Raw genomic sequence first — 16421 nt, forward strand, 5'->3', positions numbered from 1 at the left:
GTTTGAGCTTGTTTTATGTATTTTGGAGCCCTGTCATTGAGTGAATAGATGTGAATTTTGGTTAAGTTTTCATGTTGGATTAGCCCTTTAGTTATTACATAGTGCCCTTCTTTGTCTTTTATGGTGGATTTTGTATTAAATTCTATCTTATCTGAAACGAGTATTGCCACTCCTGCTCTTTTTTGGTAGTTATTTGCTTGATATATATTTTTTTCCATCCTTTGATTTTTAATAAATTTATACCTTTATTTCTAAGGTGTTTCTGTTGTAGACAGTACATTGACAGATCCCTTTTTTTTTTTTTTTTCTTATCCATTCTATCACTCCGCATCTCTTTATGGGTGCATTTAGGCCACTTACAATTGGTGTAATTATTGACAGGTGTGAGTTTATTGCTGTATTTTGTATTTTTTTTTTATTGGTGTTAACATTTTCTTTGTTCCTCTTACTTTCCTGTGCTGAGTTCCTTTTGTTTGTGGATTTCTTTTTTGTTTCTGTAGATTTTGTTTTTATTGAAACTTTATGCTTTTCTTCTTTATTTTAGTGAGTAGGTTCTTTAAATTTCTTTGGGATTACCTTGAAATTTACCCTTATCTTCCTAGTTTGAACCAGTCTAATATTACTTGGTATAACCTTGTCTTCCTCTTCATCAGAAAGTTCTATACCTGCACTGTTTATTCCCTCTTTTATTGTTCTGACATTGTTGTCATTTACAACAATGGTTCCCTGTTGTAATTATTTTGGTTTTGGATAGTCTTTGAGAGTTTATTTCTATGTTGGTATCTCGCTGGTAAAATCTTGCATCCTAGATTCAGGCTGTGGTCTGATGTTGTTTGTTCTCAGACAGAAGGAATCCCTTTAATAACTCTTGTAAGTTTTGCGTCATTTTCACACATTCCCTTAATTTCTGTTTATGTGGAAATGTCCTAACTTCACCATCATATTTGAATGAGAGTTCTGAAGGATATATTATTCTTGGCTGGCAATTTTTTTTCTTTCAGTGTTTTACATATGTCATCCAATTGCCTTCTTGCTTGTGTGGTCTCTGCTGAATAATCAGAGGTTAGTCTCATTGTTTCTCCTCTGTATGTAAATTTTTGTTTTTCTTTAGCTGCTTTCAGGATTTTCTTCTTTGTCTTTAGTTTTAGTGAGTGTGATTGTGATATGTCTTGGTAATTTTCTTTTGCTGTCTATCCCAAATGGGGTTCATAGAGCTTCTTGGATGGTCAGCTTTTCATGTTTCATGATATTAAGGAAGATTTCTGTCAGCAAGTCTTCATTGATCTTCTCTGTGTTTTCCATTTTCTCTCCCTGTTCTGGAACTCTGATCACTTGCAAAACTTAGCTTTTGATTGTATCACATGAAATTTTCAGGGTTTCTTCATTCTTCTTCTGATTTTTCCTCAAAGAGAGTTGTACCCAAGTCTTTGATTTCAATTTCTCTGATTCTATCTTCCATCATTTAGAACCTGGTCCTCAGCCCTTCGATAGCACTGTCCATTTCTGAAATATTGTTTTACTTTTGGGTTTCTTAATTTTTTTTTTTTTAGGATTTCTAGAATGTATTTTGGTATTTTTGTTTCTGTATTATTTTCCTGAATTCTTCCATTTCTTTGTATTTTCCGTGATTTTTTTTTGCCTTTTCCATAAATTTATTTTCTCCTCATTTTTGTCTTTTTGTTTCTACTCTTGGACAGCTCCAAAAGAGATTTGAATTCTGTGTCAGGTAATTTTAGTGCTTTTTCTTCTACTGGAAATTCATCTGGTGTTTTATTTTGAATGCCTACTGGAACTGTACCATCCTTGCTTTTTGTTTTCATATTGTCTGCTACCTTCAGGACATTCAGGAGTTATTTTCCTCTTTTATTGATTGTAGATTTCTTTGTCTTCCCCTGCATTTTTTTTTTTAATTTGGTTATATCTGAGCACGTGGGTTGTGTATTCTCTGTTGTTTACTTGTTCAAGGTCATGATATTTTTCACCTCCTTGTCCAATGGGCAAGGTCAGTCTCTCAGCTATGGTGTAGCAGGGCAGGTCCTGCTGAAGTTGAAGGGTGAGATGCTTTGCTTGTGGCACATGTAAGAGCTGACAACATGGAATGATAATAAGTGCTGGGCAGGTTAAGTAGATGCCGTGCTGTCAGCTGCGACTCATGGTGACCACATATGTGTAAGAGAAGAACTGTGCTCTGTAGGGTTTTTAGTAGCTGACTTTACTGAAGCAGGTCACCTTTCTTCCTTCTGGTAAGCCTCTCATAGGCTTGTACCTCGAACCCTTCACTTAGCAGCCAAGTGTGTTATCTGTTTGTACCTCCCAGGTTCCCCTGTCCTCTAGTTTAATAGCGTGCTGCTGTTGGGTCAATTCCAAGTCATAGAAATCTTTTTTGGACAGGGTAGAATTGCCCCAAAAGTTTCCAAAGTATAATCTTTATGGAAGCAGGTGCCCTAGTTAACCCATGCCCCTGGAGTTGAATCTGACTCATGGCCACCCTATAGTACTGAGTTAGACTACTCTATATACTTTCGAAGGCTTTAACTCTTACTGTAAGCAGAATGCCACATCATACTCCTGCAGAGCAGTTGGTGGGTTCAAACCACAGTCCTTTTGCAGTTAACAGCCAAGCGCTTTAACTACTGCAAAAGTAGGGCTCCGTGTTAGGTGGGCCAACATTTTGAGAGTATAAATTCTGTACTTCTTTTGTATTTAGGAAACTCTGGTGGTGCAATGGTTAGGATTTTTGATGCTAACTGAAAGGTTGGCAGTTTTCATGTGTCAAACGCTCCTTGGAAAGCTTTTGGTATGATCTTACTCTGTCCTATAGGGTCACTATGAGTCCCCTTCCACTCCACCACAAGTTCGTTTTTTGGCTTTTGGTCTTAAGTTAACAGCACACTAGGGGGCACTCAAATCAAATTATTCACATGTTTACCATTTCAACTTGCAGTCCAAAATGTTTTCTGTATTTGCCTGACTCATTAAAGTGTTACTGTTATTAAAAAAAAAAAAACTAAATTCACTGCCTTCAAGTCAAATACTTCCGCTGTCTCTTTTCCTCTACCCCTTTCTCTTTTTGCCTGCAAATATTAATCTCATGCAACCTTCTTAAGAGATTTTCCACTATCTTTTTTTTCTCTACAAATTCTGAGGGTATAAGAGCTACTGTTATGACCAATATTAACTGTGTAGTTTGAATCCATGGTACATCAGTTTTACTGAATCTTGTGACTTTTCTATTAAAAGAGAAGCAAAAGATATTGCTCTTTTGCTACTCAAATATTATTGACATGCAATATTTGCTTTTTTCATATAACCTTCATGTTAGCCCTTTTAAAAAAAATTAAAAAAAAAAAAAAACCCATTCTCTTCAAGGTACTTCCAACTAATGGTTACACCAAATGTGTCACAGTTGAAGTGATCTCCACAGGGTTACCTTCGCTGTAATCTTCATAGAAACTGATTTCCAGGCCTTTCTTTGGTGGCACCATTAGGAGGATCTGGGCCACCAATCTTTCGATTAGTGGATGAGAGCAAACTCTGTGCCACCCAGGAAGTATTTGAATCTTAATATGCCTTAAATAAATAATGTTTTTGCTTTCTGGGGTCAAAGATTAATATTAATTCTCACAATTAGTTTCAAATTTCACCTAGGGCTGCTAGGATATTAGCCTATGAGAGAACCACACGAGGAGGTCCCTAATTTCCAAGGAAAAGAGTATGAAAGAGAAGTGAGATTTGCCAAAGTAAGTTCCTATGAAGTTCTTATTGCCTCTAACTTTCTGATAAACTTTATGGTTTTATCCACTGACTAGTCCAGGGAGCATGAATTCATTTGATTTGGTTTTGTATGATCTTTTTGTATTATCTCATTCTCTCTTTTTGGATTCAGTATGATTTGATTCAATTCTATTTGATCACATTCAATTTATTACTGACCTTCCATTCTCCCCTTTGCCGAAGAGCTGTTGTAGAGGAGTCAACACACAAATTTCTCAAAATACTGAAAGTTGAGTAGTTTACTCTTCAAAGAGCATTAATTTTGGATTACCCTTGGCTCCTGATAAGGCTAAATTTTTTGCTAAGAGAATGCCACATTCATAAAAGAGAAAGTCACTGTTTCCACTTGCTAATGAAGAAATGGCATTATTATTATAAGACAAAAAAAAAAAAAAGACAAAGTGGCTACTAAATATTTCATTGAGCCCTTGACTCTTGCTCTCAGTTTTCAATTTTGGCTAACAGTTGATGAGACAAAGTGGTTATTTGGAGATCATTTTATGTGATTTAATGTGCTGTTTGATTTTTCCAGAGGGTCTTAATATCTCCTTATTAAAATTCATATAAGCAGTTTTTAAAGTTCTTGAAACTGTTTTATATGGAAGAAAACTCATGGAATTTGAGAATTCTCAGTCTATACTCTCCATTTTTCTGCAGGTAAACTATAATATCCAAATAAAACTATTTCAAAAATATCAGTTTTCTTTGTCATCTTGGCATATCCACACAAATCCTCATGGCAAAGGCAGCTTCAGCAACAAATTAAAAAGGCTAGAATTCCCTTTTGCGCCCCAAAGTTTTCTTGGGTCCTGAAATCTCCATCTCTAAGGTGAACCGGGCCTTCTTACAACATCAGACAGACTGACCTCCCCACCAAATTTCCAGGCAAGTTGTGGCTTCTAAGGAGGCCTTCTGATGAAGACAGAGAACCCTTTCATCAAGGGTGACTTTTGAGAGGGGATCTTAGACAAGGCAAATAACGTACAAAGCAGAGAATGCCCAGATACTCAATGGAATTAAGGTCCCCTTTTTTTTTTTTGTGGTGAGCTGGGGATCAGCAGAAAGAGCCAGCACATGTTTCCCCCGCCTATTCTAAGACTCAGCTATGTGTCTCTAGAGTATGTTTCTGTTTATTCAAAGAAAAAAGAAGGAAAAACAATTCAGACATTTAGAAATGGGTTCAGATTACGAAGATGGAGAATAGGGTCCTGAGCCTCCAGAAAAGTCTGGCGTGTTAATATCCCTGTTTTTCACAGAGGTTAGAGAGAACATCTAAACTCAGAAGATAAACACATTCACAGAGCTGTCCTGAGTTCCCTGCAGTAAGAATATTTATCCATGAATGTATCCCCTAGTTGGTGACAATTTGCACTTATATATAGAAGGTCATCAGCTTTAATCATGGCTACCTCATAGCCTAGCAATCCACTCAAACCCACCTGCATGTGGAAACTTCCCTCTGGTGCAGGCTTGATCTCAATTCCTACACAAGGAAAAACTCTCACCTTTTATCAGAAAGAACCTCCATTTGCGTTCAGGTGGGAAAAGGACCTCTTGAGTAAATCTTTTTGGGTTTGGGTTTGGGCTATTTGGGTAATAAAGTATACAGAACAAAGTCTGCAGAATGTGTGAGAGTATCACACTCTCTGCCCAATAAACACTGAGGCTAGGGTAACTGACTCAAATAGTTCCACCTCCAAAATTGTCTTCCTAAGTCCTACAAATCACATTCTAGCTTCTAGTTCAGTGCACACCAAACTATCATCATCTGGCAACAGAGATAATCTACTGAAGAACCTACCTATATATGTTTCCTCCTTCATTTGAATATAATCAAAATGAGAGAATTAGAGAGATCTGCTGCTCCCCACCTGGAACAAATGGAGGTTATTTTTAACATTCTTTTACCAACTCTTCTAATTTGTTTCCAGTGTGGAGTGACCATCTTTTACTGCTGGTCAGCTTTGTTGTCCAAGCCAGTGTCTGGTAGTAGCCTTTTACAATGCAAAGTGACCACTACTGCAGGCAGTACCAACTTGATCTCTGTCAGTTTTCCTCCAAACACAAAAAACACTTTGTTATTTGCTCACAGGAGAGGCCCACCCTTCCCTTGGCTTTCTCCACACTGCTGTACCCACCAATACATTTGCATGTTGTTCCCCAGGGCAGACCTTCCCTGGCAAAGTCTGGTGAGCTCTAATCTGCCTGTCCTTATCAGGACTCATCAATTCCACTTCTAAAATGAGGTTTCCTGCTCAGCTCCTGGGCTTTTAATGCTCTGGATTCCGGGTGAGAACAGAGCGGGAATAGGAAAGGAGAAAGAGGTGAGGAGGATCCTCTCTGGGGGCACCACTGGTTCCCCTGTGTATTCTGTTCTCAAGTTAGATGCGTATGTCACACCCACTCAGAGAGGCATGAGGTGTTCAGATCTCTGAAACTGAAGAAAACACAATAGTAAGAGAGACCTGATCTTTGGTCAAGATTTTAACAAAGAAACAGGTTCTTTTATGCCTGGCATTATCAGGGATTTTTTTTTTTTTAATTGTCTGTTTTGGGGTGTGAATGAAAATTTCTCTCTCTCTCTCTCTCTCACACACACACACACACACACACACACACACACACACTTAGCCTGAAATAAATAACAGAAGGGAATCTTGTTAATGGTTCTTAGTATTGGTACACAACTTTGCACTTTTCTCTGGTTATTTTAGCGTCCAGGAGGGATGTTGCGATGACTGAGACACCACTCACTCTTCCTGTCACTCTCGGAGAGCCAGCCACCATCTCCTGCACTTCAAGGCAGAGACTTCTACATAGTAATGGATAAAACTATTCGCACTGATACCGGCAGAAGCCAGGCCAAACTCCATGGCTTCTGATCTCTATGGATTCTAATTGGTTCTCTGGGGTCCCAGACAGGTTTGGTGGCAGAGGGTCAGGGACAGATTTCACTCTTAAAATCAGCTGGGTGAAGGCTGAGGATGTTGCAGTTTATGACTGTCGGCACAGTATAGAAAACCCTCCAGTGGTACAGCTCTGCATACAAACCTCTCTGCTTGGGGTGGCCCAGTTGAACAAATGAGTGGCCTGTGTGGGGAGTAGAACCAGCAGGCTCTCTGAGTCTGCTAAGAGGAAGAAGCTGGAGACCTTAGGGGAATGTGTTGTATCTGAGGACTCTGGACCATGAGTTCCTCTGCTACACTGCCCATTTGTGACCCATCAGCTGGACTAGTCTTAACATGGCAGAGGCAGCAGGGATGATGGCAGAGGTCCATGAGTCTCTGGAGAGCTGACTGAGAGCTCATCCTAATCCCCCTGCCTGTGTCCATTTGTCAGTGAAATTTAGTCAGCATGACAGGTAGACAATTGACACAGACTGTGGCAATGCAAGTTGAGTACATGTGGGGGTTTAGCAGGCTTCTTTGTATGTTTCATCAGCATAATACTTGGTGATATTTAGAAATTAGTATTGTCCCACTTTCCCAATCCCCTGCTTCTCACTTTACTGCTTACACTTCCCCTTGAATTCAGATAGTTGAAATAACATTCTATATTAGCTGCCCTCAGAGGGAATGTGGCTGAGAAGAATTTGTGAAGATGTTGGTTTCTGAGCCTCCAAATAGCATTTATAAATTTATCCAAGACACAAGATCCTAATTCCACCGGTCTTTGAATTTCCCCAATTACTTCTTGGTGAGAAAAATAAGGAGTTCTTGGAATTTTAACAGTTGGGTTTAAAAAACAAAACAAACTGAAAGATGTAAGACATAGAATTTTCTAAGTCAGCTACCAGAAGGATACAGAATGACATAAATATTTTCTTTCCAAAGGTAAGAATTTTAATACCGTAGGCGGACTGCAGAAAATGGAATCGTGGAGGGCACATAACAGAGGTCAGCTCTTGGTCTGTGGATTCTTTCCCAGTTGTGTTTCTCTGTCTGGGCAAGGTCAGTATTCGGTCCACACATATTTTTTGGCAAATACTGGAAATGAACAAAAAGTCCTTTAAATATCTTTGCATGCTATGAATGGTTTTTTTTTCTTTGAAGCTTTAGGTGATCTAGTTCTCATTTTCTCTACAGCCTCTGATATCACTAAAATAATATCTCTGCATTTTATTCATTTTTGTTTTATAGTTTTTACAATGGTTATGTTGGTCTTCCGACCCCTGTAATTTTCTACTTGAAAATGGTAATTTGTTTCATTTTTTAAAATAAAGTTTTGAAGATGATGACTTTGGGATTTTATTGTCACAAAAAGGAAGGAAATGAGGAGCTTAAATGCACTATAGACAGAAGCACCACACTGTGTTTCCGCAGCAAAGACCTGAAAAACTAAGAGAAACAGAGAAAGGTCAATGCTGGAACCCTAAACATCACATGAAGGGATCAAGAATTCAGCCAAGGACCAAAAGGAATGAGAAACTGACAGAGAATATAGAGCAAGAAGAAATTAATGCGGAGGTCCCCTATCAGCTAAGGCAGCATGGATTCACCATCTTGGACTCCAGTGGAAGATCAGCAAACAGAAAGCACACGAAAGCAGCATCACAAAGCTCCAAGCAGGAGACAGAGCACCCAGTAAGTAGCGATATAGGCTTTCCAACTCACCATTCAAACCTGAAATCAAAGATAAGCAAAATTAATTGAGAAGTATAGTTATTTTTATCTAGATGAAAACTGCTTCAGATGTTGTTGGGCCCAGTGCTCTGAAAACAAACAACTTGCATTTGAAATGGATGCAAATATTCTTTAACAAAGGAGTACTTGGGTTTTGCAAAGGGTTAAGTTCTAGACTAGTAAAAGGTAGGCATTTCAAACTCACTAAGGGATTACCTTGGGGATAAGGCCTAGAGATCTGCTTCTGAAAGGTGACAGGCTTAAAAACCCGATTGAGTGCAGTTCTATTGTGCACACATCATGTAACCATGAGTCAGAATCAACTTAACAGCAACTAAAAACAACAGGATCTTTTAGCAAATTTGTGTCTTCTGGTTTTCATGTAGTCAATCCCATGGTGTATGGTAAATGTCAACAAACATTGTCTGCAATTTACACATTCATTATGTTCTGTTTGAAAAACAAGAATTTAAGAGTTAATTTTGTGTCAAGCATGCACTTTTATTTTTTATCTCATTGCTGCCCAAAAGGTTGACAGAGGAAAAAAAAAACTTTTACCAAGCAATGAAAGAGTCAGAAGTTCACTTGATATATTAAATGACAAAACCAGTGTAGTGAGAGACTACAGACTGTTCTCCATTACTTTCATGGCAGGACTGCAGAGCCGCCACTTCCCTCAGGTATTTTCCTTATAACTAGGCTATCATTTAGAACAGGATCCACTACCTCCAGTGAGTAGCAGCCTAGCAGCTTTGGACATACTGCGGGTCAAGGCATAATTGGCTGGCAAGCCAAATGACAGGTGAGAACAGAAGCAACCAATATTTCACCCATCACCACCTGTGACTAAGAGGAGCTCATCAAAAATTATCAGAATATTAGTACCTAAGGGATCAAGGTCCCAAGATGAAAAGGAAAAAAATCAGGAAAAGTGAGGTGGGTTATTTCTAGTCTAAGATTTAACTTCATGTTAAAGTGAGAACTATCTGCAAGACACATGGGTTTCATCACCTAAGTCATGGCAGAAGCCAAGGGGGTTTGAGGGAGAGGTCTTAAAACTATTGTAGTCATTTAAATACCAAAAAAAAAAAAAAAATTTAGGTCGAGTCCATTCTGACTTATAAAAACCCTATACAACAATTAAAAATGATCTTTTCTTAGACAATTAAAAAAATGAGGGAAAAGGCAAAACTATAGAGACAGTAAAAAGGAAGTGGCTGCAGGCAGCTCAGGAGGAAGAGGGAGGGATGAATAGGCAGCGCACAGGGCATTTTTCAGGCAGTGATGTATGATTCTATAATAGCAGAGTGAAGACTTCATGCAGTTGTCAAAACCCACAGGAAAGTGGAAGACAAAGAGCGCACCCTAATGTAACCTATGGACATCAGCTAATACTAATGTCTCACTATTGGCGCAGCACTGGTAGTGAACGTGCCCTGTGACTGTAAGATGCTAATTAGAGGAGAAACACCACACAGGGGAGAGCAGCGTGTGTGCTAGCTCTCTGTCCTTACTGCACAATTTTTCTGTAAACCTGAAACTGCTCTAAAGAATAAAGTCTACCGAAAATAAAATGAAAAATTCTGGGACAAAGGCTGCACTGGACAGGACACTGAGGCAGTTGATACAAGGCAGGAATATTTTAAACAATTCTCAATACATAAGGTTATACAAAAAACAAACAGATTGACTCACAAAAAATAAACTAGGTAAGAAAATCAAAAAGGATAATCATGATTTCCTAGATTAACTGTGTATCAGAATCATCTAGGAACATATTTTCAAAATGAATATTGAGCCACAGCATGGCCAAATTGGTGAGACTTCCCAGAACTGGGGTTTGGGAATCTATATTTTAGCAAAGTGCCCAGATCTTTCTTTTGTAGTGTGTGGCACCAATCCTTGAAATGGCATTTACAGACCACTGCTGCATCCCGCACAAGCATCCAAATGACATCAGGGGAAGAAAAAAACCTTCTTCGTATGGTATTTATGAGGATTAAATGAGATACACAATGTTAATCATTATCATTTTTATCCAAATATAAAAGTAATGAAAACACGGCCAAGAATTTTAAATTACTATTTGACTCGGAAATTAAGGGTGCATTGCTGACTTTATTGTAGGGTGGGTAAAAGGCAAGACATCGTAGAGTATTCAAGAGAAGATCAGATAAAGAACTAGAAGCAACAAATGAAAGAAAGACCAATAGGGAGATGACGAAAGCGGCCTGAACGTGCATTTTTACTGTGATAATAGGAGACAGGATTACTTACCCCAAAGGTATTAGGCGCTAATTCTAGAATGAGTACATATTCCCATCCATAGCAAAGAATTTGCGGATGTGATTTGCAGGTAAGGATCTTGAGATATGGAGATTTTCCTGGATTATCAGGAGGGGCCCTAAATGTCATCACAGGTATCCTACGATAAGGGGAAGATTTGACCACACACAGAAAAGAAGGCTACCTGAAAATGGAACAGAGAAAGATGTAAAGATACTGGCCTTGAAGACCACAGTGATGTGGCCACAAGACAATGAATGATGGCAGCCACCAGAAACTGGGTGAGGGAAGGAACAGATTCTCTACTAGAGCCTTTGGAAGAGTTGTGGCCCAGCCAACATTTTGATTTTAGCCCAGTGATCCTGGGCCCCTTCAAATGGCATGAATCCTTCAAAGCAAAGATCCCTTCTCAACTATGGTCAGAGGGAGATGTGAAAACTAAAGAAGAATCAGACAGATACAATGTTGCTGACTTTGAAGATGGACTAGGAGACGATGAGCCAAGAAATGCCGGAGACTACTAAGAAGGAGAAAAAGCAAGGAATTAGATTTTCCCCTAGATTCGCCAAAAAGAATACAACCCTGCCAACACCTTGATTTTAGACAAGTGATAGACATTCAGGACTTCTGTAAAATGATGATTTTAGTTTGTTTGTTTTAATCCACTAAATCTGTGGTAATTTGTTACAGCAGCAAGAGAAACCTGATACAAAGAGTTAAAATGCACATTCCTACAGGGACTTTCCAGCACAGGGAGCCAAAATCAAATTAAAAACCAACTTGTAGCAGTGGAGTCAATTCCAACTCATAGTCACCCTAGGACCGACTACAACTGCCCCATAGAGTTTCCAAGGCTGTAATCTTTATAGAAGCCGACTGCCACATCTTCCTCCTGCTGAACAGTTGGTGGGTTCAAACCACCAACATTTTGGTTAGCCACCAAGAATTTTAACCATCTGCAGGGAAACAAAGAGACACCGAACACCTGAATTGTCCCCTGAGCACTGCAAACCTTCCTGCAGGTAAGTCAGGAGACACAGGCTCTCACCAGATGGAGGAAGTGTGGGAGCCCAGGGACTGTGGGTGGAAGCAGTTGCTCCTGCAGAGACTCGCTGACACACAGCCTGGGGAGGAGGTTTGTGTTCACACTAAAGCACTGTGACAAGAATGCCATAATTTTGCTGACAGTAATAATCTGCCACATCTTGTGACTGGAGGCTGTTGATGGTGACAGTGAAACCTGTCCCATGCCCGCTGCCACTAAACCAGATGGGGGCCTCAGATGCCTGGGTGGATGCTGAGTAGACGAGCAGCTTAGGAGCCTGTCCTGGTTTTGGCTGGTACCAGGCTAAGGAGCTCTTCACACTCTGACTGCGCTTGTGGTTGAAGGTGACCATTTCTCCTGGAGCTGCAGCCAGGGAGACAGGAGACTGGGTCATCACAATGTCCCCATGGGCACCTGCAATCAGAGTGGACAATTACCATACACACCTACATTAGGTCAACACATTTAAACACATATTGTTCATATTGTCTTTAGATAATAAACATTATTTCAGTCCACATCTAAAATAATTTTTCCTGAAATACAAAGATATTAATCTGGATGCATAGAAGGGCTTTTCAATCTGTCACCTGAGGCCCAGAGCAGCAACGCCATAAAGAGCTGGGTCTGTGCCATCATCATTGTGCCTTTGACCTGCCTGATGTAGCTCATTCACACTGAGATGACAGAAGCTTTTTGTAAATCTCAGAGCAGACAGTGGGTTGGTGCAGTGGTTAAGAGCTATGGCAGCTAACCAAAAGACCGGCACTTCGAATTTGCTACCCGCAATTTGGAAATCCTCTGGGGAAATTCTACTCTGTCCTATGGGGTTATTGTGAGTGAGACTTGACTCCACAGAAAAAGGTTTTTTAGCAGCTGGCCAGGGCCCAGTGGGGACTATGCAAAGCAGACAGGGGTTATGGAAGTAAATAGTGTGGGCAGTGAGTCGTGGAGGTATAAAATGTAAACAACGACTTCAATGTATCATCACAAGAAGTAGCCGACTATGAAAGATGCAGAAACTAGTTTAGAAAGTTTAATTGTAAATCAAATCTTCGGAAGTAAGTTGAAATAAAAAATGCATTTCAAAATTAATAGCATTGAGGGACAGAGTAGCAGGGGCAGGGGTTTGGGGACCATAGTTTCAGGGAACATCCAGATAAACTGGCATAAAAAAGAGTAGTAAGGAAACTTTGTGCATCCCACTTTGCTGAGTGGCGTCTGGGGTCTTTAAAGCTAGCAGAGAACCATCAAAATGCATCAATTGGTCTCAAGCCACCTGGAGTAAAGGAGAATGAAGAACACCAAAGACACAAGGAAAACAGGAGCCCAAGAGACAGAAAGGGCCACATAAACCAGAGATGCCATCAGACTGGGGCCGGAATAGCTAGGTGGTGCTGGGCCACCACTGCCCTGACAGGCAACACAACAGAGAATCCCTGATGCAGCAGGAGAAAAGTGGGACGCAGAACTCAAATTCTAGTAAAAAGACCAGACTTAATGGTCAGAGACTGAAGGGACCCCAGAGGACATGGACCCCAGACTCTCTGTTAGCCCCAAACTAAAACCATTCCGAAAGGCAACTCTTCAGACAAAGACTAGGCTGGACTATAAGGCATAAAATGATACTGGTGAGGAGTGTGCTTCTTAGCTCAAGTAGACATATGAGATCATGTCGGCAGTTCTTGTCCAGAGGTGAGATGAGACGGCAGAGGGTTACAGAAGCTGGTTGAACGGACATGGAAAACACAGAGTGGAGAGGAGGACTGTGCTGTCACATTGTAGGGAGAGCAACTAGGCACATAACAAACATATGCATAAGTTTTTGTATGAGAAACTGACTAGAATTACAAACTGTCACTTAAGGCACAATACAAAAAAAAAGAAACAAAACTAATAGCATTCTCTTATGCATGCACCTACCAACAAGAGAATCTAAACATTCTCTTTTTAAAATGGAAATATGCATATATTTTTCCTGATGTGTGCATAAAGGTGAAGTGAACAGTTATACACTCAACTACTAGCTGGAAGTTTGGTGGTTTGATGCTACACAGCTGCCCCTCTAGACAGGTCTGGAGAGCTTCCAAAAGCTCATAGCCTTGAAAGACCGATGGAGCAGCTCTTCTTTGCACACAGTGGGTCACCATGAGTTGGAATCTTCTCAACAGGAACTAATAACAACAACATATATAAGTATGTATGCATATATGTATATATTCATATACATACACACTCATATACAGATAGAGAGATACAGGTATTCATCCATAAATATTTTTGAGAAATGCTGACATAAATCATGAGGTGGTTTGGCTTTCCTAAAACTAAGAAATGTGTTAGTACTAAAGCTGTTTTTTCCTGATGGCAACTGAGGGATCTGCAAATAAGTGGGCTTGAGTTCCAGGGCCATTGAAAGGCCAGTGAAGCAGAAGTGGGGACCAAGAGACCATCCAAGTGGGAAGTTCAGGTTGTATAGAATTACTATACACATTGTGTTGTTGTTGTTGTTGTTAGGTGCCACCGAGTCGGTTCTGACACATAGGGACCCTGTGCACCACAGCAGGAAACACTGCTCCATCCTGAACCTCCTCAAGATCATTGTAATCCTTGAGCCCATTGTTGCAACCAATGTGTCAGTCCATCTCATTGAGGATCTTCCTCTTTTTCATGGACCCTCTACTTGACCAAGCATGATGTCCTTTTCCAGGGACTGATCCCACCTGATAACATGTTCAAAGTATGGGGGATGAAGTCTCACCATGCTTGCTTCTAAGGAGCATTCTGGCTGCACATCTTCCAAGACAGATTTGTTTGTTCTCCTGGAAATCCGTGGTATACTCCATACTCTTTGCCAGCAGCATAATTAAAAGGCTTCAATTCCTCTTTGATCTTCTTTATTCTTCGTCCAGCTTTAACATGCATGTGAGGTGATTGGAAATACCATGGCTTGAGTCAGGAATGCCTTAGTCCTGAAAGTGACATCTTTGCTTTTTAACACTTGTAAGAGGTCTTTTGCAGCAGATTTGCCCAGTTGCAGTATGTCATTTGAATTCTTGATGGCTGCTCCTGTAGGCGTTGATTAGGGATCCAAGGACAGTTAAATCCTTGGCAGCTTACAGATTTAAAAATGTAGGCTTTGCTCTTTCTTTTATTTGTATGAGTCATAATTTTACCATTTTCTGAAAAGAAGTTTTTAACCAATGTATCTTGGCTGTCTCTGCACCACTCACATTCCCATTTCCCTACTTCTTATTGTTAGTTGCCCTCGAGTCGATTTTAAATTTGAAATTCCAAGCTTCTCCTTTATAAAAATCTCCTCACCGAAACCAAGAATGCCACGGCCCCTCCCTTATTTCATAACATTCATCCTGAAAAACCTAAACCCTGGGAAAAACTCCACCCTCCACATACCTGCCTCCATGTCCCTAATGTGGCTGGAGAAAAAAACACATAATTATTCTGATTCTCTCATCGTAAATTTATGCACACTGCCTCAGGACAGCCCTTAATCCTACCTTACAACCATACTTCATTTACCTGGTTCATTCAGTCTGCACCCTTTCTCTTTTCTTTTCTCTTCAATTTAACACCTACTTAAATTTTTTTTTTTTTTTTTCCCACCCTGCTGGTGGAATGGTTAAGCGCTAGGGCTGCTAATCAAAGGGTTGGGAGTTCGAATCCACCAGTTGCTCCTCAGAAACTCTATGGGGCAATTCTACTCTGTCCTATAGGGTTGCTATGAGTTGGAATCGACTTGAAGGCACTGGGTTTTTTGGTTTTCTCATCCTACCTTTCAGCAAATGACCTCATTTCCAGTTTCTTGGAAGAGCTTCCACTAGCTCCTCTCATGCATCTTCTGATCCACAGGCGTCTACACCCCCATGCTCTGCCTTCCTTCCTTCCTTCCTTCCTATTACTGTAGATGAGCAGGCAACCCTCCTACCTGAGGCCAGGCCCTCTGCTCCTATACCCCTGTCCCTCCAAGGGCATCTTAGCATTTCTCAACTCTCTTTTCTGAACTATCCATGTTCCCCTCACTTTAGCATCCTTTCCATTAACATGAAATGTCACTTTGAAAAACTCTCCTGATTTCAAATCTCCCTCCAGTTATGTCCTCTTTCACTCATCTCCCTTACCTTAAAGCTCATTGAAAGACTTGTATGTAGTCACCAACCTAAACCATCTCTTTCCACACACCCTAAATCATGCGATCTCTGGCATTGTTTCTACACCAAGGCCATATTTTCCAAATACCGATTCTACTTTGTTTCCACCTTCACATTCTAATCACCAGTAATTACCAGTGCGTCCTGATTGCATGTTCGATCAATTTCATAGATCAGATTTTGGTAAAAATCTTCTATTTCTTCATCTTTGGCCTTAGTGGTTCGAGGATAAAATTGAATAATAGTCATATTAGCTGGCCTTACTTGTAGGTGTGTGGGTGTTATTCTATTACTGACAGTGTTGTAATTCAGGATAGATCTTGAAATGTTCTTGCTGATGATGCCTGTAATGGCATAGTAGACCATACAATTTTCTGACTCAAAATGACAAATACCAGTCCACTTCAGCTGAATAATCCCTAAGATATTGATCTTTATGCATTCTATTTCATTTTTGACAATTTCTAATTTTCCTAGACTCATACGTTGTACATTCCAAGTTGACGTTATTAATGGGTGGTTTCA

General features: G+C 40.1%; 1 long non-coding RNA gene and 1 gene segment (V, D, J or C); one reads left to right on the forward strand and one right to left on the reverse strand.

Moving 5' to 3' along the window:
- Positions 1 to 5971: 5971 nt before the first annotated feature.
- On the forward strand, positions 5972 to 7761 carry LOC135227798 (uncharacterized). Its single transcript, XR_010317975.1, has 2 exons — positions 5972 to 6098; positions 6489 to 7761. It is a non-coding gene; the product is annotated as an uncharacterized LOC135227798 (long non-coding RNA).
- A 4069-nt stretch (positions 7762 to 11830) lies between these two features.
- On the reverse strand, positions 11831 to 15151 carry LOC104846579 (immunoglobulin kappa variable 3-15-like). The segment is given in 2 exon segments: positions 11831 to 12141; positions 15142 to 15151. Coding segments are annotated over 2 exon segments (321 nt in total).
- Between the last annotated feature and the right edge of the window lie 1270 nt (positions 15152 to 16421).

This window comes from Loxodonta africana, chromosome 15, assembly GCF_030014295.1.
Source record: "Loxodonta africana isolate mLoxAfr1 chromosome 15, mLoxAfr1.hap2, whole genome shotgun sequence".
Classification (NCBI taxonomy): domain Eukaryota; kingdom Metazoa; phylum Chordata; class Mammalia; order Proboscidea; family Elephantidae; genus Loxodonta; species Loxodonta africana.